This window comes from Haliaeetus albicilla, chromosome 1 (assembly GCF_947461875.1).
Source record: "Haliaeetus albicilla chromosome 1, bHalAlb1.1, whole genome shotgun sequence".
Taxonomy (NCBI): domain Eukaryota; kingdom Metazoa; phylum Chordata; class Aves; order Accipitriformes; family Accipitridae; genus Haliaeetus; species Haliaeetus albicilla.
This window is the reverse complement of record NC_091483.1, coordinates 26,219,715-26,242,051: the sequence shown is the minus strand read 5'-3', so window position 1 is coordinate 26,242,051 and position 22,337 is coordinate 26,219,715. Positions and strand designations below refer to the sequence as shown.

Here is a 22,337-nt window from a genome sequence, read left to right as displayed (position 1 = left end):
TGCAGGATCAGGCCCTGGATTTTCGTTCTTGGCATTACTATTTCATGCTTCTGTATACTGGTGTAGGAAGCTTGTGCTAATTTGAGAATCTGGTGGAGGGGTTTATGACTGAAAGTCGTAATTTTTAACTTTAGATCTGTAACTTGGTTTTGCAGAATTAAGTCTATATGTATAATGTATAGACTTTTTTTTATTTTTATATATTTATATTGTTATATAAGTTGTGTGTACATGTATGTGTGCCTGTATATATATGTAAAAATACATATATATGTGGTAAACCCCTACTTGATGTTAAAAGTTTGTTGGATACTAGAAATATATATATACACATACACAGAGAACTTAAGATAGTAGAGATGCTTTTTATTTAAATTGAAGATTCAAGTTTTAAAATTCCTTTGTTGTTTGTGACCAGCTGCAGTTAAATTAATAAAACTTAAAGCTACAAAAATTGCCCCATGCTAGACGATCAGATGAGGTATACTAACTAGATAAAAATTGTCTGAGTTTGTAGCTGAAAAAACTACCACCAGAGTTATTTGGGTAATTGTTGCATTACAACAAATCTCATGATCATAGTCAATCTGTCAATTAATAGATGGTCTGAAGTCTACTTTCGCAGTAAGCCTAAGGAATCAGCTGCCAAGTAAGGCAGCATCCTGAGGGTTTCTAGTGATCTAGACCTTGAGATGATGGAAGTTCTTTAAAGTACTCTGGTTGCTGTCCTTTCTGTGAAGTTCACATATTGCCAGTGCAGTCAATTTCCAACCCCTGCTTTCAGTATGGTTGTCCATTTTAAATAAATAAACAACCGCAATTGAAATGCAATGTGAAATGTGGAAAAAACCCAAAGGAACAACAAGAAAAAAGATATTTTAATTTCTGTGCTTTTATTAGAGACTTCTGCTGTGGACTCGTGACTGTAAAATTCTCTTCCTACAGGCTTCTGCAAAATTGTGGTACTCATTTTCAAAATATATTCTTTAAAGATTTGTACTAATTGTTGCTAAGTTACATGGCTGCTGATTGTAAAAAAGGACTAGTGTTCATTTTTGCATGGGTGATAAGAAGGAAGTATTTAATTTTCCGAGCTTCAGATATTATACCGTGCAATGAGACTCCTTGTCACATGATGGCTAATCCAATCATAATAGCTGGCAACTTTTGTATACACGCCAGGGTGACCAGCCTCCCCACAGTTCTCACCCCAACTCACAATACCCCAGACATATGCCACATTTTCTGCATCAAAACAGACCAAGGGTCCTCCTGAATCGCCTTTGCAACTGTCTATGGAGCCATCGTAAGTACCTGAAGCAAAAGAGGAAATAAAAAGCAAAAATAAGTTCATATGCAAGCTAGCACACAAAACAGAGCTCAGGAGGTTTTTCAGGTCCGTGTCGCTTCCTGACAGATATTTGTCTAATGGTCACCAGTACAGGAGGTTCCTAACCTCTTCAGTCTATTACTTCTCATTTCTTTTTAAGTGCGAAGCCTCTCTTTACATTAGTGGCTGGCCCAAATTCTCTTACTTTGGTTTGATGTCAGTGATATGAGTCTTGTTTTACCCTGTGCAATGAGAAGAATTCAGCCATATTGCCTATTATATCATTAGAATTAGCTCATAAAAAGTGAACAAAAGTGGGAGGAAAAAGGTATAAAGATTTGTAGGCTGATTCCTATGGAAATGGAGCTATTGTAATGTGTGTATGACTACATGTCTGCCTTTGGTGTCCTCCACCCAATAATTCATTGGCCAGTTTCATCTGTACAAAGCTGTACAGACAGGCAGAGGCCTCAAAATTATTTTCTCTACCAGCTTTATGAAAATAGGTGGGCAGGTACAAGAAGGAGAGCATGTGAATGCTGGGATTAAACTTTACTCAGTTTAATTAATATTTGCTTGTATAACTAACTCCCATGGATACTAGCCCTTAATACCAAAGTTTGTATTTGCATCAGGGAGGGGAAGCTAACCCCAGATATCCCTTTTCTGATGTTGTCCCATGTGATACTGTCTTTGTTCCCTCCTGCTAAAGTATGATCACTTGAAATACATTGGAGATCAAGAAGATAAGTTACGGAACTTGCACAGTAGACAAACCCAATATCTTATAGATGTCATGCTGAATTTATCACAAATGACTTGGCTTTTATATCTGGTTTTTATTTTTCTCATTAAGTTTCTTTAAATATTGCCTTTAATTTTGATTTAAAGAACAATTGAAACTAGCTGCTCTGTAAGTTGAATACTCATTGCTCTTTTAGTCATGTGTTTGGCTATACCTTTCGTTACATGAGAAGCAAAAAAATCTGTATTCAAAATCCTTATTTTAGTACTAGGAGTGACAACCAGTTTCCAGGCCAGACTAATCTTAGTTTGAAAAGTTAAATCGTATTTTTCCTGGTGTGCAGTGTGGTAGTGGCAAATGTCTAAGCAGATGAATAGTCACATTCTAGTCAACGGGACTACTAACATGCTCTAAGACAGGCATTTGCTTAAATATGTTGCTGAATCAGAATCAAAGGTAGGAAGTTCAGTGGGCTGTGAAGTGCTTGTGTATTTAGAAAACATAACTCAAATTGCATGCTGAAATTTGCCCACATAAACATATAAACTTGGCATACTGTCATCTTAACTCTGTTTATAAATAGATACATAATGGTGGATGCATCTAGGCTCCAATGGCTAGCATTTTGCTAATGGTGATACCGTGGCAATCAGTTTATTGTCTTTCCCAAGTCTAAAAGATTCTAAGCCAGTATGTCTGACCTTATAAACAGTGGGTTTGATGGTAGAGAAATTATAGTAAGAAAATTGATGCTTGCCTGCACATGCCATTTGTTTAAAAAATCGTCCTGGATACATTTCAGAACAATTCTGGAATAAATTAACATTGCCCCACTTGAGGATATATTGTTTGGTATAACCTAGAAAAGAAAAGAATAAACTTTTCTAAATTAAAAATGGTTAAGTACACGAGACACATTTAATATCATAAATTGAAAGTTATATATTTGCTTATCTACAGAATATAATCTTCAACATGATAAAGCATATAGCTTAAACTGCCACTGCCACTTACCCCATATGAATTGCAGTACATTGGACATGTATTTCAAAATAAAAGCAGAGTGGTTTAATTGCAGTGTTAAATACAGTACTTTCATCTTGTGACATTTTCACCCTTTCCCTTTCCTTGTCTTCCTCATTTTTTTCTGTTTTCCATATCAAGGTTTTCAGACACTGGGAAACTGGTATATTGTGTTCTAGGAAACAGAGATGTGGCTCTGATCATCCTTGTTACCTTTTTTCCAATTCTACTCTGCCTTTTTCGAGATGGATGGACCAGATACTGAAGATACAGGTGAACTATGTATTCACAAGGTTAAGGAGATTCTCTGTTTTGTTCTCTGTCCACTTGCTAGTAGTTCCCAACTTTGCATTTGCTTTATGGACTGCTACTGAGTATGCACAGGGAAAGCCTCACAACCAGTATGTGGTAGCTCCCGACACCAGGCTGTAATCACTGTGATACAAAACAAACGCTTCCCAAATCTTTGAAAACGTGATTACATTTGGCTTATCTGTGTCTGTGCAACCATCTTTGGGCTAAAGTCAAACATGGCTGAGACAAGATGTGCTGAGTTTTATAACTGTTGGCTGCAGCTCAGATCCTCTTGGGCAGCAGACAAGAGGACAGGCTGTGACTATGGGCCACTGTGAGCTACAAACCGCCACTTGTTAAATGTCATTACCAGGTCACCACAGGTAATAGAAATCTTAGATTGGCAAAAGGAACATTTCTTAATATCAGGGTAGTTTTCAACCAGGGGTGTCTTCCAGATCAATTTACTAAGTAGGTAAAACAGCAGAGGAAGCAGTACAGAAAAGAGAACCAACAGTGATAGCTGAATGCTGAACCACAGCCTGTTTTCTGTACTCAGCCTCTTCTGAGCGCTTTGTGCACAACTACTCTTCAGCCTTTTCAAAATGAAAGCTCACCACAATTAGAAAGCAAGTGATACAAATAATACATTCTTGTAGTAAGCACTAAAGCAAATACCTTTCTCTAGTCCCCATCCAGAAACTTTGCATCTGTCACCAGCCTTGAACATATACTCTGACCAGGGGATACAGGCAGGTGTGATCTGTTGCAGGGAGCATTCTCCTTTCCCAAAACCTTTCAGCTCCAGCAGAGCAATGTCATTTTCATAAGTTGACGCATTATAATTTTCATGGATTATCAGTCGGTTTAGACTGAAAGTATCCGTTTCTTGGTCGTACAGTATTGTATGCAACAGTCCAACCCAGACACGGTACAGATGAACTCGATTTGCCCTGGAAAAAAACAGTAACATAAAATATGTTTTGGTACTTAGCACACTGTACATTTCAACTAGCTGTAAACTTCTGTATTTTATTGAAGTTTCTCTAGAATAAAAATTCATATTATATACATATAGTTTCTTTCTGGACTTGATGTCCAGGTTTTTCTGAAGTATAGCAAACGCAAGGCAGGTGACACTGCTGCGTACTGCAACAGATACAAAAAAAATTAAAGGCCAGCCTCTGTGTTTAGTGCTGTGACAAAGAGAGAGCAGGCATTTATGCCTCTGATTTCAAGTGAAAGAAGAGTGAGCAGATGTGGATGGGATGCTCTTGCTTGTTCTGGGGAATACATGACCCCAGGGATGTTCTCAGGGAACAGATCCTGAAGTTCCCCAGGGTAGAGATGGGGAAGAGATGAAGTCCCTTGTATCTCCCTTTCAGGCAAAGTGAAATCCTGCCTGCCTACTATCGGACTGAAGAATGCTGTGTCTCTTCAAACTCATCATTACTTTTTCATGTTTCTATTCACTGCCAAAATACTCTACTTTCTCTGAATCTTCCCCATCGTTAATGTGGGTGAGTCAGTGTTTTAAACTGTTTTATTCAATAGGCAAATAGGAATTAGAAAACAGGTAGCTAAGAAGGGCAATAATATCCAAATCAATCTTTCTGCCTTGCAAGAAGAAAATAATTTCCCAGTTTGTTGTTTTTACCTGACACAGTGTGCAGCAGTCAGAACCCAACAGCCACCAATATAAACGCCTCCACAGTACACTGTTGCACCTTCACTGCCAGTTTCTTTAATTGCCACTTGCCAAGGGAATTCACCCTATTCAAACAAAACCACCAAATAATCTGAAATCATAATAATTGTACTATTTTTAGTACATAAAGGGAAACACACTTGTTGGTATCACCTCATCTCCTTGAATATATCTGATCGTAAATAAAAAATCTGCTATCCAGAAATTGTGAATTGGGCTCCATCTGATGTAAAGGATATCTGTTCTAAAATGCAGTAGTTTTGTTCAATCTTCTGACTTTTTGCGATGCCTCCTTCCCTCCAGCTTTCTGTCATGAAACAAACCCCTTGCAATCAGAGAAACAGATGTAGAATCCTACCTGGTATGATCAAGTATAGCATTTTTTACTGTATTGTGTTTCAAAGGCGCAAATTTAAATCCATTTTGTCAGAATTGTTATTTCTAGCTATAGTATTAAGTATTTTGCTGAATCATTTTCAGTGTGTACTTGTACTGTAAAGCTCAATTTTGCAACTTCGTATTTTACTTTATGAATTGTGCTTCTCTTTACTTTCATTCAGTGCAATGCCACTACTGCTGCAAACCATTAAATTAGTGTTGTAGCTGATTTTGTTATTTCTGTACATTTTAACAGAAGGAAAATAATGCCCATTTAAATTGATGCTGAACAAACTCATATCTGGTAAGGTGGTTTTTTTTTACCTTTCTTGCAATCTCTCCACCTACGATTCTTTTCCGTCGAGTTAATGTGTGATTTGTAAGACCGCAGTGTACTTGGCGAAGAAGCGTCTTTATCATTTTTCTTTCTTTAACAAAAAGGAAGAATGTGTCTCAGAATTCAGGTATCTGTTCTCTCTATTCAGAGACAGGTTTATCTTTATCATGAAAATTTGAGTGCTGTGAATATGCCAGTAGCTGAAGTAGCAGGAAAGCAAAGACCAAAAATTTTGGCATCTGTTTTTGTTTTGGAAATTGCCTGTGTCTTAGCATCACATTACTTCTCTTCATTTTCCACTGCTGCTTGCATTCATGCAAATAATTTTGAAGCAGTTCCCCTAGATTTGCTGAGGGTTTACCTCCACCAGTTGCCAAAACATGCAGATGTGAGTCCTCAGCCAGGATGAATTATTATGGTATTCTTGAAATTAGTGGAAAGCGAGACAAATAGTAAGCCCCAGAATGTATATTACCAAATCACAAAGTCCAAATATCTGAATGTTCTGGATCTGGCCAGCTGGCTGGTAGCTAGAAGGCCACTAACAAGAGGGTATGCTGTTGGTTTTGGAGAGTTAGTTACACTTACCTTCATCCATACTGTGTTTTTCAGCACCTTTGTCTGTGCCTTTGCCTGTAGTAGAATAACAAAATACTAAAAATACTGGCAAACATTTAAATTTGTTCTATTACTTGATTATATGTTTGTGTGCCAAAATCATGGTACACGCTTTAAATGCATAAGGGCACAGCATTTCACATGGACAGCAATACTCTCTCAGCCTGGTGCCTGCTGCTTCCTTTCCTGCTAGACACTCTGGCTGCTCAGCCTACAAATGACCTACATCCCACAGATACTCATTTATAACTACATGACATCTACTCTGCTTTCCATGCTTAGGGAGCCCTTCTGCAAAAACACCCTGAGAAATGGCCTTTTTTTGGTTTTTGATGTCTAAAGTGATATCCCATTCTTCTCCACGAGGAAACAACAGAAATTACTCCTCTTGCCCCATCAACTTTTTGGACTTTCTAAAGCCCAAAGGAGCATTAGGTAACAGGATCCCCCCCCCCCCCCCCCCCCCAATTTAGATGATGCTATTGTGTACTGTGTGCCTCCTTTAACAGGGTAAGGGCTGGTGTTCAACATGAGGTAAATTAAATGCTTCCTGAATCTGGTTTGTCAGCTTTTATTCAAACAAAATGCCCATTGAATTCAGTTCCTAAATGGAAGTTGAGGGTTGGGTCTGTTCTCATGTTACTGACAGTAATGTTTACATTTAGAGTTCAGTTTACCTTTACCAATTACCACTTACAAATAGTGTTTACTTTTTGGCTTTAGACTTTGTCTCTTATCAGAGCAAGGAAAAACATTATAATTTCAAAACAAAACAAGGTCTTTTCAAGAGTGAGGGGAACAGCACGGAAGAATTAGTATATTGACAAACTAGTTGAATTCCTCATCTGTGAGGAAAATATTCCTGCCTGCCCTGTCTATGCTTTCTTCACAAATAGGGGATATCAGTTTGATAGATGGCCACGTAAGCAAAAGACATAATCTGCCTTAAGCCTCCTAAAACATCATCTACTTCTTCCTTCCTTTAGTTTTCTTGCTATTCTGTTCGAGAAGGAAAGGGAGGAAAATTACATAACCTTTTTTTCCTACTATGCATAATATAACATTGGTAAGACTAATTCTTGCATGCATTTTGGTTTTGCTAATCTGTTAAATAATTTAATAATATGCATTGTGTAGTCTCTAGTTATAATTGAGCAGAATGAAAGCAAAGAAACAAAAACATCTTTCAGAAGGAAACCTGCACAGAGAATTCGAGCTTCATCCTCTCCTGTGAGGCAGTCAACTTCTTTGTTGCAGACATTCTTATTCGGAATACAGATATTTGACCGACAGTGGAAACTGTTGTCTCTGCACTCTGTAACACAGGAGAATTACAAATGTAAATCACAGGATCATGTGATTCAGCAAGCTCACATAGTTAGCTTTTTAAAATATAAATACAATATAATATCCATGTTATGGGGGACTTGGCTGTTCATAAATAGATCACAAAAGGAGGCTCTGTAAGTGTAAAACGAAATGCATACTTAGCTTTCCTCATTTTACAGTCTTGGAAGTTTTAAGACTTAAAAAATGTGGATATCTCTAACCAGTTCAGTAGTGTACTTCTAGACTTGGTATCACTCCTTACCAGTTTCATCCACAAAACATGCCCACACTCAACCTCAGCCAAAGGACCTCCAGTTTTGCCAGCATTACTGATCATCTCAAATGAGGAATTTATGATGCTTGGGTCAAATTCCACCCCCAAAATCAGAGTCCAAACTGGCTTTTGTTTGAATGAGCTAAATGCCTAAATGCAGGGTTAGGAATCAAGAATCCTATTTTGAAGATACTGGATTTAATAACTTGTTTCTTCTAAAATTCATGATTATATAAAACATTATAAACCTGAGAATAACCTTCATTTAATTCTTGTGATCACTTTGTATGTTACCAAAAGCAAAGCAGTGCTTGAATTTATGGTGGGGTTTCTTGAGCTAATTTATAATCTTACGTCAGTGTACTATTGAAGGATATATGTCTTTAACAGAAAATAAGGTAGTCCTCTGAAAGTATCTAGATATCCCAATATGATCCAAAGACCACTGAACTCAGTTGAAATACTGCTTGTGATTCCAGGAAGCATTGTTTTCAGCCCATATAGCTGAAACAGCACTATTTTGGTCAAGTGGAATCTGGATAAATGTCCTCTAAATATATGAAGCCACAGGTATTTATTATTTTTTCCTAAAATACCTGTGACTGTGTTTCCATGATTATCAGATTAAATTTACTGACAATTGTAAAACTACAAAATTAAGGTTATTTAGGGATAGTGATGGGATTTGTAACCCACATTACCATTTGGCACCTGAAACCCAGCTTCTGAAAGTATTCTCCTGCATTCAGCTCATGCTAGATCCATTCCTTGTTTCTAATCAAAATTGTTACAGCTGGAATTGCAGATGCTGAAAGAATGACTGCTCATGAACAAGCAATGTGACAGGAACTGTTCACAGATATTCTGTGGATAATCTTGCATTAGTAATAAATTTAAGAGAGACCTTACTTTGGTTTAAAGATAGTTCATTGGAAAAACAGTGTCTTTGTTTAATTACTATTGATTTTTCCCAACTAAAGAGACATTTTCATTCTAACATGGCTCTTTTTTTTATCACTGTTTAACAGCCTCCTAAATAATCTCATTTTATGTCCTCATCTTCCAAGGAAATCCAGATTCTCAGAGAACCGTTGCCTGCTTCAAAAACCTATATTATGCCTACTTTTTTTGCACTTATGTATACATGAACTATGTATACTTTGATTGCTTTAATGTAGTGACTTATTGGAAAAGATACTTTAGGTGTTACATCACTGTAAAAATTCTTTGGGGCTGGTTTTCTGCTGAAATGATTTTGAAACAGCTGAGAAAGGAAAATGTTACCTCTACAGCACAGTTCATCACTTAGGTCTCCACAGTCATTGATTCCATCACAGGTTTTATTCAGAGAAATGCACTTCTTGTTGACACAACGAAACTCACCATCTGAACAAGCTGTGCAGCACAATGAAAATTAAGTTAGTGTGGAAATGTCTATAGGTTCAGAACTGCCCACGGAAATATTCTGCTTGTGCATTTTATTCTGTTAGCAGTTTGGCCTATCAACAGTAGGCATTCTGGGACCCACTAAAGTATATAAGAATCTTTTTTATTGTTTTAATCACCTTCTCATCAAGCTTTCAGTGTGACCACTTATTTTCCTCCTCCAACTTGGAGTAGCCTGGCAAAGGGAACTTCATTTCTTCTAGACCAGGACTAAACCAGAAATGATCGGTTCAAACCCACTGTAAATGATTCAAGTGATTAAAATGACAGCTGTTCCCCCTTTAGAAGGAAGTCATCAAGAGTCTGTGAACTCCTACTTTTGTGGCATAAGAAAAACCTGAGACGATTCATAGCTCTCCTAACCAGCACCATCTCAGGCTGATGCTTATCAGTGCCAAAGAAAGCCCACTACATAGAACAGAAAGCTGTCAGAAGTCAAAACAAGGACTTGATTCCCCTTATATCAGTGAGAAACTGAGGAGTCCCAAAATGCCCCAGGAGACGTGAGCAGTTCCGCTACAGTCATGCTTGTCTGGCCACAGTGCTGCTAGTGTTGTAATTGATCTCCTTCACAGACAAAGCAGTGAGTAGGAGGTTGTCACCTCTCTCCTCACCAGTTAACCCCAGAGAGACAAGACTTGTGGGATACCATATACCTTGGTACCCTTGGAAGGGATGAGTGAACAAACAGAACCATGGGTGAAATATATTTACTTTTGGGAAATATCTGTAAAAATACTTTAGGAGCAACAGTGATTTTCCAAACTGATAAACTCAAGACTGTCTTGATTCCAGATGGCCTCAACTGTCTTAAAGTCTGCAAAAGGATTATTTAAAAAAATCAAAAGGTTTCAGTGCAGGTTTGCTGTGGCTGGGAGTTCAGCAAACTAGGTCCTAATTATTTAAAAGAAACTTAAAATATAAGAACCCCAAATAGATATAAAACTAAAAAACCTACTAACCTCTTAGATTTTCATGGCACTGGAGGCTAACAAATCCCTCATTACTGTCTCTTGATTTCATCTCTATGTGACATTCAGCAAGACTTGTCTCTAGGCCCCTGCAAGTTATTTGCACACAGTGCAACGAATTTGAGGCAGATTCTGTGATGCTGGAATTGGTTTGGTAATACTCAGCACCTCTGTGAAGATACAAATAATAACAACAAATTACATCATTTCACAATGGATTATCCACTGCTTTTAATGTTTAGAATTTATATGATTTTCCTCAGTGTTAAAGAATTTTGGTCATGGCTAAGAAAAAGCAGACTTCCCATGGAATTGTTTAGAGGTAAGTAGAAGTGCTAATTTTTGCAGGTTGCCACATAGAACTGTCCCTAAATCCATACGTAGCTCTATGACAGTCACTGTGTATCATGATGGATAGAAAAGTCTCCTTAACGTAGCAAAACTTGTAAGCTCAGATCTCTGTCTGTGTGTGGACACAGGTGAGCCATAATTTGGAAACTGTCCTGCACGGGGTCAAGTATCCTTGATGTCATCAAAACCAATGCATATTGAGGAAGCTCAGGCCGCTGCAAGGCTGGGATTAATAAATTTTATCTCCCTTGGTTTTACCTGAGCGGTATACTCCTAACAGTGTATGTGTCCCCTACCTTAAAGAAATATGGATCGAGTAAATAAGTAACTAGAGAGGCTTACAATGGGACTCCAGTGCTGAATGCTCTGTTCCAGGACAAACCCTTCTTTGCTATCTAAAGAGATACTGATCAGGACTAGGAAATATCTGCTTCTCACCTAGAGGAGACAATTTAGGGCACTGCAATAGCATTTTTAGTCTTCAGGTAGGGTTGGGGAGGTGGCCCTTCCTAAGTTAAATTAGTTGTATATGTGTAAAATTATTATGTACAGAATACAGAGTTGACTCTTTATGAGGAGCTGAATGTGCAACTTAGGTCATCAGTGTGGTCGCAGGAAAAAACCCAAGCTGTGTGTGGCTTCAGCCGTCCCTGGGGCCAAAGCAAGCAATGGCAGTGGGGGCAAGGGGTGAAGAAAAATGTGTGTTCCGGTTCTTGTTAGCCTGGCTGGTGCAAGTGGCAAAACGGAGCTGTACCCTGTTGTCAGCTGTTGTAAGAAACTTTTCTCTGCATGCAGGTTATTGCTCAGAGCTACTTGGGGATGGTCCATCTACGCAGTTTCCCTTACACAGACCCAAGAGAAAACGTCTGCATTGGTCTTCAGCTTTATTTTAAAAGTAAAACAATTATGGTTTTTGTAGTTGTAACCTGTAATAGAACACAGAAATCTATGTTTTGGCTTTCACTCTCAGGTGTCAATTTGAGAAGCTTTATCAGAATATTGTAGCCAATACATTGTTCATGAGTTTTCTGTCTTAACTGTTGGCTGACTGTGACTGACACTTACGTAAGCATTGCTACTTTTTCAGATCCCTTGCAGTTATCCAGAGATAAATTCCCCAAACTTACGATTCAAAGCCAAGGTGCTTGCAAGCCACATTTGCTTCATTCATAGTCCACTCACCATCACATACAAAAATGTAGTTCTTTTGATTCATAGGTTTTACTCGAAGCAAATTTGAATCTCCATGGCCCACAGAGATTGAAAATGTTTCTTAAAAAAAAAAGAAAAGAGAGAAAAAAAAATCCCCAAATAAAATCATTATATAAATGTATCTAGTGGAAAGACAGCACAGAAACAAATCAGGACTAATTTTGTATCGACAGCCAGAGTTCGTAGGGGAAGAACAGTAGATTGGGAATCAGAAGCTTCAGGCATTATTCCACATTTTTCTGAGGATTGACTTTGTGGCTTTGAGCCTGCCACTTTTTCAGAATATACCAGTTTCAGGACAAATGAGGGTAATGACTCCTATCATGTAAGAGTACCTGGAGGTCTACCAAGGAAAGGTTGCATCTTAGTATGATGACTTCCATTAGAGGACTTTTGATAACCAACCAGTAACACTTCAATTGAGATGGCCAGATCCTGCTTCTATGACCTGTGTAGCAAAACTTCCGCTGTTTACAGTGGAGCTAAGGTCCTCAGCTCAGTGAAGCCGTATAGAGAATGCACCAGGAACACACAGGGGCTCTCCGCTCCTTTTCAGTGGAATAGGCAGAATTGAATTTTGCCACCCTGAGGGCGATGGGCTGAGCTGCTGCTTCTGTGGGGAAAGGGAGGGGTGGTACCCAGAGAGTGGGCAGGAGAGCCCTGGGCCTGGCTTGCTGCTCCTGCTGCCTTGGGTGAAGGTGGGGCTGGAGGACGAGTAGGAAGAGCAACCGCTACTGCTGAAAGGGGCCACCCACCTAGTTAGCAGGAGCCACTTCTCCCTGCACTCAGACGGAGGCTGAGCTGACAAAGCAGAGTGGTGCAGCCTAAAAAGCAGGTGAGAACAAGCAGCTGCTTGTCAGTGCACAAAACCACCGCTGGTTTGCAGGCCAGTAGCTTTCTGTTTTGATGAAATCCACAGCATGAAGATGATAGAGATGAACATGGCTTACCTTCTCCCCGTGCACTCCCACATGCACCTCAGCAGCCTGGCTCCATTCCTTGGACTCTTGCTCCTGTGAGGTCTGTCCCTCTTCAGAAGATCCCTCTCTGCTAATGTTCTCAGCAGCCCCTCTCCTGCTGTGCCTCCCACCATAGTCAACACCCTGCTTGGAAACCTTTGAGCTCTTTCCTTTGTCTATTTCTCCCCTTTCTACCTGATGATTTGAGCAACATACCAGCAGTGGAGTGACCTGGGCCTGTCAATCACTTTATTTTTATGAAAATCAACAGATACTCCCCATTTTCAATGACTTCTCATTTTCTGTGTCATGGTCTTACTAGTGCAAGGAAAGGAACAGACTTTCTGAGCTGTTGGCCACAAATGACTGACTGAAACGTTCTGGAAAAGGAGGTGTTAATACCTTCAGACATGCATTTTCCCTTGTGCAGAAACTTTGCTTTGGGTTGTTGACACTCGTAGCTCTTTAGGTGACAGTAAGTAGGGAAGTACCTTCCATTGGTAGAACAAACTGAAGAGCCATTCTTTGGGCACTGGTAGGGAAGCTTACAAAGGCATTTTCCCTCCACACATCGTTCCCATGGGTGACAAAAAACTTTCTCACAGGATTTGTGTGTGTATTGGTTGCTTAAGCATTCTTGTATGAGGTAGGTGCCTTGCTCAGCTGGTGCGGCAGGCTCAACCTGCTGAAACTGGTTTTCTTCAGCATAAGATGCTACATTCTGCAAGGCACAAAATTAAAAAAAAGGGGAGGGGGGGAGTAAGACTAAGAACTGCACCGAGAGTTCTGTAGATCCCTTTACTGACCTCAACAAAGTGTTCATTCATAAGCCTTTTCCTATCTTACGAGCACAAAGCTGCTAAATATCATTTATAGTGATTATTCCCTTGTCTTTGGCCAGCTCATCTTTCTCAGTTTTTCTGTTTTGTTTTGGTTTTTTTTTTTTTCTTTTGGATCATTCACCTGGTATGATCTTCACTCTTACTGGTATTCCACAAACTTTTGTTTGGGGGAGTGGGAACTCTTCGAACATCAGCTGAAGCACACAGCAGATTCTAAACATTTTTTAAGCTAGTGGTTTACAACACACCACAGCAATGGGATAGTAAGCAAATCAAAACATAAGCGGACTTAAACACCAGAAAAACAGAAAAAATAGCAACTTATTTTTTTCTGAGATGTTTTTATTGGCTTGGTTGGCTTTGGGTTTAAATATCACCTGTAAATATTTATGAACTACATAGAAGCAAATAAATCTAAAAATTAATGATTTGCTTCACTGTGTGACTGCTGAAGTAACAAGTATCTTAAAGAAATTTGAAAAATAAGTGCCCTTCTTTATCAGCTTTTTTCCTGTATCTTGCACAACAGTGCATTTGCAGTGTGGTTGCTGGTCATCACTGGACTGCAAGTACAGATTCTGACCCTCCATCCAACTGCCTCTCGGTGACTGACTCTGCACCTGTGTTTGTGCAGCTCTCTGGTGACTTCGTTGCTGGCTGAGTGCTTTTGCTTACTAAGATCTACGGGTAGGAAGAATGTTGAAACATGAAAAATATATAGGGATAGACTTTGCATAAAAATGGGAGAGAAAAGTTAGTCCTCAAATGTGATTTATCAGCTTTGACTGTGTCAACTGAATCAACAGAGCTGAAGTTTAAAGTTCTTGTGAAGAAATCCTGGCCATACTAAAGTCAGCAGGAATGTTGCTGGGGCAGAATTTAGTCCAACAAGCCCCCCTTTAACAGTTGTATAAACTTACTAACTTCTTCCTGCTGTTCTCAGGTCAGTACAATCCAAACTGTGAGCCAGATCCGGCTTGGCATAACTCCAATATGGTACTAGAGTTTCTCCTGAATAGGAACAAAAGGTGCTGATTTTTATCTAAGGGTTTCTCCAAAATAGTCGGGGCATGCTGAACGCTCAGCCCAGATGGGCTTTCTGGGACACTTCTGCCAGAAGACATTCCGCAGCAAACCTTCACGCAGTGCGATGTACCATGTTGCTACGTTAGAAGGCTGGAATCTCATTTCTCAAAAATGGGGGGGCAGGGAAAATTGCAGCACCTTTCTGTGGTCACCCATGCTTGCAAATTGGGTTTAGGATTGGATCATGATTAAAATCTTTTCCAGAAGCCTGTTGGCGTAAATCCCAGATAAAATCAAGACATGCAAGAGAAATAGCAAGCTCTAAACATTCAAGCTGGGCTAAAACAAATGTGTGCAACACAAATACTTCGAAAGGAAACTTTAAAAAAGCAACTGGTTTTGCCTTTATAACAATAAACTGCTTTTAAACTTTTTTTTTTTTTTTAGAAATAAATTGCTGCTACCACAATAAAATAAATTCTTACCTCTGATCCACAAAACCAAGAGAGAGACAAGAAAACCAAGAAAACCGGGACCACTGGCATGATGAAATTTTATCTCTCTTTTAGACAAATTCCTCTGGCTGGGATTCTTTTGAATGTCAGTTGTTAGATTTGAGTTTAATTTTTAACTGTTAGTAAAATATTTCAAAGCGTGTTTAGAAATAAAGTACAGAAGCCTCAACTATTAACTGATAAACCGGATCTCTCCAAAAGAGAGAGATCAATTTAACTGGTTTTACTGTAAGTGCAGGACGAGATAACAAAAGTAAAGCCCTTAAAGTAAATGATTAAAAGGAAGCACTTATGAAGGAGACACGTTTCTTTTGCCAGAGAGACTGATCCAGTCATCACGCTGGTTCTCCCGATGGCAGGCATTCATCTTTGCCAGATTATTGTAAGAGATAAGTATGCTTTTATGTGTGTGAGAGAGAGAGGTGTCTTCATCCATATGGAGAAGCACTCATATCCACGTCGCGGCCACTGCATACTCGGCGGGCTTACAAACCCGCACTGCGCGATTTGTGTGGAGAATTTTCAGACAGACGACCCGAAGCACTCCTCCCGAAAGTCAGTTTCCAGGAACGCTGTCGTTAAAGCCAGCAGAACCAAAGCATCCCCTCCCCAAATCGCCTCGGGAAGGGGATTTCGCCTGAGGGAGAGGCGCGCGCTCCCCCCTCCCGCCCCCGCCGCCGGTTCCGCAGCCGCGCGCTCGGACCGAAGCCGACGCTCTTGATGGCGGCACCCTCCCGCCGAGGAGGCGACCGCGGCGTCAGACGGCAACAGCCGGAGCAGCGAGCGAGCGAGCGAACCAGCCAGCCAGCCGTCCGCCCGCCCGCCCGCTCGGGACGCCAGGAGCCGCGGCGTCCCAGCAGAATGACTTGCTTTGGGCTCCTTTTGCGACGGTGCCGCTTGGAGCCGGTGCCGTTTACATTTACGGCAGGCAGCCTCGCTTCCGGCAGCGTGGGCGGTTTCCCGGTGGCGGCGCGCGCTGCCGAGGCGAGTGGCCGCTGGCGGCGCGCCCGCCCGCGTCTGTGTGTGTGGAGGTACGCCACGTGCGAGGGGGTCGGGCTGGAGACGCGGCAGGGCGCGGGACGGGGGGACGTGAGCCGTTAGCGGCCGTTGGCCCTTCCTCAGCGGCCGGGGCCGCCGCCGCCGGTCCTGCCCCTCAGCCCGAAGGGCCGGTGGCAGCTCCGAGGGAGGGCCGCGCTGGGCCGCGGGTGGGGGTCCGGGGCGCGGGGGGAGGGCGCCCTCGGTGGGGATCCCCGCACCCAGAGCGGCAGCGGCGCCCCGCGGGCCCCGTGAGGCGCCTGGGAAAGGCGCTGTGGGTGTGCGCCGAGCGTGTTCTCGCTTTGTGCCGCTGCGTGGCGGGGCTGGGGCTGGAGGGTTGCACAGCCTTGTGCTGGGGCTGGAGAGCACGTTCGACCCTCCCACGTGTGTGTGAGTGAAAAACACCCCGTCGCTGCGAGTCGCTTTTTACAGGTAGGCGTCGCAGTGGATGGCACCTGAGGTGTAAACTTGAGTTTTCACGTGCCTGCGTCTTTTTCGTGAGGACTGAAATGGCTGACCGTTAAATTAACAAACAAGGCTGTCAGGAGACTTTCATTTGTACAGCAAATCAAACGTGAACCAGCTTTTACTTCTTAAACGGCTGATTTCTGTCCACAGTTTAGGAGGTCGTAGAGCATGTCTTTCCGTGGAAGAGGAGGTGGAGGGGGAAGAGGAGGTGGCTTCAATCGTGGAGGAGGTGGCGGCGGTGACAGAGGTGGCTTTAATCGCGGTGGACGAGGTGGCTTTGCACGGGGAGGTGGACGAGGAGGCTTCAACAGAGGCGGATACGACCAGGGGCCTCCAGAAAGGGTAGTTTGTAAGTTACGTGAAGAGATTATATTTATTTAATTTAGAATGACTGCTCCAGATCTTTAGCTTGTTTGTTCTTTATTTCAGTATTGGGAGAGTTCATGCATCCGTGCGAAGATGACATTGTTTGTAAATGTAAAACAGAAGAAAACAAGGTGCCTTATTTCAATGCCCCAGTGTACTTGGATAATAAGGAACAGATTGGCAAAGTGGATGAAATCTTTGGACAGCTGAGAGATTTTGTATCCTTTGAAAAAATGTGTGATGTACCATATGGGTTTGTTGAAGGCTGATTGATTATTAAATGGAATTTCTCTAGGATTTTAAAGTAGTTCAAGGCTTGGCTACCAGTTAGATGTTAGTCACAAGTCTAGCTGGAACTGATGGTGTCGGTAGGTGACTCATTCACATTACGTGCCTAACTTAAAGCTTTTCCAGTATGACAGACTACCTTATGTTGGTGTCGTGGTTTAACTCCAGACAGCAGCTAAGCACCACACAGCTGATCACTCGCTTCCCTCCCCCCCCCCGCCAAGTGGGATGGGGGAGAGAATTGGGGAAAAAAGTAAAACTCCTGGGTTGAAAAAAGAACATTTTAGTAGAAGGGAAAGGAAGAAAATAATAATGATAATAATAACAGTAATAAAATGACAATAATAATAAAAGAATTGGAGTGTATAAAACAAGTGATGCACAACACAATTGCTCACCACTCACCAGATGATGCCCAGTTAGTTCCCAAGCAGTGATCCCCCCCCAGGCCTGCTCCCCCCAGTTTATATACTGGGCATGACATCACATGGTATGGATTATCCCTTTGGCCAGTTTGGGTCAGCTGTCCTGGCTGTGTTCCCTCCCAACTTCTTGTGCCCCTCCAGCCTTCTTGCTGGCTGGGCATGAGAAGTTGAAAAATGCTTGACTTAGTCTAAACATTACTTAGCAACAACTGAAAACATTGGTGTGTTATCAACATTCTTCTCATACTAAATCCAAAACATAACACTATGCCAGCTACTAGAAAGAAAATTAACTCTATCCCAGCCAAAACCAGGACAGTTGGGCAGAGGTTTTCAGTCAGTACCAGTACTGGCAGATGTCTTTTGGATCCACGGTGGTTCGAGATGTTACTTTTTTCGAGCTACCCGACCACGTTTTCTGCTATAGATTACTTGCCTATAATAGAGTTGGATCAAGGGAGCGGGTTTTTTTTGTGCGTTAGAGGACCTTGCTCATGCTCCAGCTTATTACTTAATTATAAAGGTGAATTTGTGCTAGGAAGTCCTATTGCTCATTGTCCAGCTTATTACTTAAACTGCCAATAAAAGGGGGTTCGTGCTAGGTTGTCCTTTTGCAAAGCAAGCTTGTTGAGACAGAGGCACTGGGTCCATTCTGTTGTCACTGCCAGATTGACAGAATCCATGACAAAAGCAGGACAACTAGGGGAGTAACCCTTTAACGTGGCAGTAAGACTTAGCCTGTGTTGGCTGGTTGAGCATCAGTAGCTAGCTGTATGCATTTTCCTCTCCCACATTAAATGTGAAGTAAAATGTGAAGGTTTAAATCACTCGCACGCTCTGAATGTATTAACTTGCAGATTTACTTTTTTTATTGGAATTATTTGAATTTCAGAAACTTGCTTCCTTCCTACAACAGCATATTAAGAAAATACGTTACTGGATTTTGCAGCTCCTTGCTTCTCCATTTAATTTTGAATTGTAATTAAGCAGAGTTGGCCAGCAGCTCCTTTTGATCTTGGGAACCCCGAACCAATGTCCTTGCATACTAGAGAGCCAAAGGATTCATGCAAGACTGCATGGAGAGTTACAGAGAGTGTCTGCCACTTCAGTGTAGAATGAGGCTGGGCATGTGGTTGGTCCAGCAGTCCCTGCTGGCTCTTACCTTTCCACAGTCAGGCAGTTGTACCAGCAGCAGCAGCAGCAGCACTAGCAGAGCCCCTGCAGCATATAAATTGTTCCAGATAAGCCTTGAGGTCACCCTGGGCCTAAAGAGGTCATCACTTGCTATACAAATTTGTTTCTTTACAATTATGTTTTTATGTACTCTTTCCACTGCTGTGTTCTTCCTTATGCTTTAATACATGGAGGGAAAAAATGATTTTGCCACAGAACACTGTATTTGTAACTATGAAAAAAACATGAGAAAAATTGGAAATAGTTTCTCCTGATCTTTTAATTGTAGTTTTTCATTTGCGGTGATGATGTTTAACTTCATTTATAAAATACTAATTTAGAAAATATCTGAATGTGCCTTTCATATAATAATCAAAGTCACGATTTCTAATGTTTTATTCCTGCCGTGTTCCTTAAAGAAACTAACAGTATTTTTCAGTGAAACTGTCTGAGAACATGAAAGCCTCTTCATTTAAAAAAATGCAAAAGGTTAGCCAATCTCAATAACAGAATTCTACTGTATCTCATGAGTTAGATAAATCTACTCTGTCATCACATAATAAAAGCTTTATTAAGTTTTTATTAACTTTAAATGCTAGTTGTCCTTTATAAACATTAAGTATTCGTTTCCTCTTCCTTTTCACTTTTGTACCTGCCACATTCTTCTTTCTCCCTGCCTCGCAAAAAAAGATGTAGCAAATGAAACTCAAGCATCATCTATGTTTTAATAACTTTATAACACTTTGGTTTAATTCTTGCATGCTTTCTTTATTTGGCTATTTGCAGAGGACAGTTGGACATAAAGGGTTGAGACCCAGTTGTGGATATTTGTAAAGGGAGACATTAATCTGCTCTTTAGTCTTGGTATTTTCAAAGCCTGATGGAACTCTCTTTCTACAGTTTTACATTGATCCAGCAAAGCTGCTACCCCTTCAGAGATTTTTGCCAAGGCCACCTGGAGAAAAAGGTGCTCCCAGAGGAGGTGGTAGAGGAGGACGTGGTGGTGGACGTGGAGGAGGAAGAGGTGGTGGTAGAGGTAAGATCCCAAGAATGGGAGCTGCAGAATGTTGGCTTTTATTTGGTGTGGGGCGGGCTGTTTTGGGGGGAGAGGAGGGCAGGTATTTTGGGGGTTGGTTTTTTTTGGGGGGGGTATTGGTAAAGCTGCCATTGAGTTACCTGAATATCAACAGTTGTATTGCAAAGAAAAATGTTAAGCATATTTGTTTGATGACTCAACAGAAGAGATGGTGATATCTCTCCAACGGCAAGACCTAGGCTTCTGTAGCTAGCTAAATAACAGCTCCAAAACATAGGGAGGAGAGTATGCTTGTTTATAAGAGACAGAAAGCATGGCTACTAAGCAAACTTGTGGTAAAAGGTTGTAGATAATACACAAAATTGTCAGTGAAAGCTGTATTTTTAGTATGTTCTAAAAATCTAGTTTGGACAAAATACTTCAAATGCAATGTTTGAGAGGGGTGAATGACCTGGTAGATCTCATTCTTTGCTTTTTCAACATCGTTTGTGATGTACTCGTCAATTAAAGCTGAAGTTAATTTTTTCTTACATTGCAGTTTCTTGCCTCTTCTCCCTACCCTGCCTCTTTGCAGCAAGGCAGAAGTGTTTCAAAGTTTTGTTGAGTTGTAATTAATTAATAATTAATAGTTTTAATTAATTTTTTACTCTTATGAAAGAAGTTTATCATGGAGTTTTGTTAGTGTCTTTAGTATTTTGGATATTGTATATCAGTTATTAAACAATACCTAAAATGCTGCAGATGGTCCCTAGCAGTGACAAGGTACTAGTAATTGACCTAGTAACTGTCCAGCAATTGACAGTTTCTGGTTTTTTGTTGTTGTTGTTTTCCTTTCAGAAGCTATCAATGAAGTAAGTTGTTATGCATGACAAAGAATTTATATGCTCCTCAAAGTGTAATTTCTTTTCTATGTTTAGGAGGATTTGGAGGAGGAAGAGGAGGAGGAAGAGGAGGAGGATTCAGAGGAGGAAGAGGTGGAGGAGGAGGATTCAGAGGAGGAAGAGGTGGTGGAGGAAGCTTTCGGGGTGAGTGTGGTTTTTACATTTCAGTAATAAGAGTGGCTCCTGATATCTAAAGCTTTTAAATGTTAAACAATGTTGTATTTTTTAATCTCTTACAGATGTTTATAGTTTTATGCAAAAAGCTTCTGTGCATCACAGTAGCTAGCTTAAATCGAAGCATAGTATTCTGCATTTTTTGATGCTGTGTAAGACCATGCTAGTTTTTTTGCATTCAAAAAGGACTGTGAGAACAGCTAATTATGATAAATTATTTTATTCTAAAAACTCCTTTAGTGTTATGTATATAATTTATTTGCTTTAAATGCATCTAAGATGTGAATTGTTTCTTCTTCCCTCTTAAAATAGGAAGAGGCTATTAAAAATGGAGCCACAAGTATCTCCCCGCTGTCTTACCGTATCATCTACAGAAATGAAGAACAAGGAAAAATTTTTGTAAAGCACCCTGAAAAAGCTCTTTTTATAAAGAACTTGAAGCTGTAAAATGACAACTGTTTTTACACTTAATGACTGTTGATCAGCAAATGAGGACAGCGTAGCCCCAGGCGAAGAACAGAAGACTGCTCAGAATATACTTGAACTTTTTTAACTAAGTCAGGATTCAATGTTATTCTTAAGCTGTTTGTTTCTGACAAGTGACATAGTCAATGCTTGACTTCATGTTGGAGTTTGGAGTAAACAATCAATTGAAATATTTTTTCACAAAACCCTACGGGTTCACTACATGCACACTTGTCAGTATGAACCTGTTACCTACATGTGACTGATCCCTAGTTCTCATCCTCTTTTTGTATTGAATCTTCTGGGTTGCTCTGAAGTGGACGTGCCATTTAAACAACCTTTGTGAACCTTTTTTTTACAAACTAAACTTCAAAATTTTGTGTTGATAGAATTTTTTTATACATAATAATGTATAAAAGGAAAGGAAGATAGCAAAGGATATTTTGTGGATTTTTCTGTATAAATCTCAATGAAAGCCAAAGGCATTAAGACGTGTTCCTTCTGTAGAAGCTATCTAATGAATCAGACAAGGTTATTCTTAAGTCACCTAATTGTACCTAATTACACTGATACTAAAATTGCTAAGAGTTTTAACTGTCCCCACCTCCTCCTTAGCCTGTCTCTCTTGAGGTTTTGATGTCCTGGCATCACACCTCTGGTGCTCTGAG

General features: G+C 40.6%; 2 protein-coding genes and 1 long non-coding RNA gene across 6 annotated transcripts; 2 read left to right on the top strand and 1 right to left on the bottom strand.

Annotated features, from left to right (window-relative positions):
• Positions 1-345: 345 nt before the first annotated feature.
• On the bottom strand, positions 346-15,554 carry CFI (complement factor I). The gene is made up of 12 exons (XM_009917207.2): positions 15,329-15,554; positions 13,378-13,696; positions 11,932-12,076; positions 10,445-10,623; positions 9,321-9,431; positions 7,632-7,748; positions 6,404-6,442; positions 5,803-5,906; positions 5,050-5,165; positions 4,071-4,345; positions 2,833-2,934; positions 346-1,314 (listed from the first exon to the last, which is right to left on the bottom strand). The coding sequence occupies exons 1-12, from the start codon at positions 15,386-15,388 to the stop codon at positions 1,097-1,099; spliced, it is 1,785 nt and encodes a 594-aa protein (XP_009915509.2). The 5' UTR covers positions 15,389-15,554; the 3' UTR covers positions 346-1,096.
• Positions 6,093-15,373, top strand: LOC138685307 (uncharacterized). Its single transcript, XR_011324551.1, has 3 exons — positions 6,093-6,868; positions 10,717-10,775; positions 15,291-15,373. It is a non-coding gene; the product is annotated as an uncharacterized lncRNA (long non-coding RNA).
• Positions 15,555-16,385: 831 nt separating the features above from the next.
• On the top strand, positions 16,386-22,150 carry GAR1 (GAR1 ribonucleoprotein). Of its 4 annotated transcripts, none has more exons than XM_069782959.1 (7): positions 16,386-16,408; positions 17,012-17,210; positions 17,291-17,445; positions 19,543-19,602; positions 20,014-20,149; positions 21,067-21,174; positions 21,517-22,150. In XM_069782959.1, the coding sequence occupies exons 2-7, from the start codon at positions 17,030-17,032 to the stop codon at positions 21,528-21,530; spliced, it is 654 nt and encodes a 217-aa protein (XP_069639060.1). In that variant the 5' UTR covers positions 16,386-16,408; positions 17,012-17,029; the 3' UTR covers positions 21,531-22,150. The 4 variants fall into 4 exon arrangements, with proteins under 4 accessions (XP_069639060.1, XP_069639061.1, XP_069639054.1 ...); XM_069782960.1 differs by lacking the exon at positions 16,386-16,408 and adding an exon at positions 16,613-16,825 and having other exon boundaries at positions 21,079-21,174; XM_069782953.1 differs by lacking the exon at positions 16,386-16,408 and adding an exon at positions 16,614-16,825.
• The last annotated feature ends 187 nt before the right edge of the window (positions 22,151-22,337 follow it).

Excerpts from the sequence above, each read along its gene's own strand:
- GAR1 (XM_069782959.1), top strand. The coding sequence starts at position 17,030 with ATGTCTTTCCGTGGAAGAGGAGGTGGAGGGGGAAGAGGAGGTGGCTTC. Across the intron at positions 19,603-20,013 it reads CATTTAAAAAAATGCAAAAG|TTTTACATTGATCCAGCAAA; the intron begins GTTAGCCAATCT and ends CTCTTTCTACAG. Across the intron at positions 20,150-21,066 it reads AGGAAGAGGTGGTGGTAGAG|GAGGATTTGGAGGAGGAAGA; the intron begins GTAAGATCCCAA and ends TTCTATGTTTAG.
- CFI (XM_009917207.2), bottom strand. The coding sequence starts at position 15,388 with ATGCCAGTGGTCCCGGTTTTCTTGGTTTTCTTGTCTCTCTCTTGGTTT. Across the intron at positions 2,935-4,070 it reads TGGATGGGGACTAGAGAAAG|GTTATACCAAACAATATATC; the intron begins GTATTTGCTTTA and ends TTTCTTTTCTAG. Across the intron at positions 1,315-2,832 it reads TAAACAAATGGCATGTGCAG|GTACTTACGATGGCTCCATA; the intron begins GCAAGCATCAAT and ends CTTTTGCTTCAG.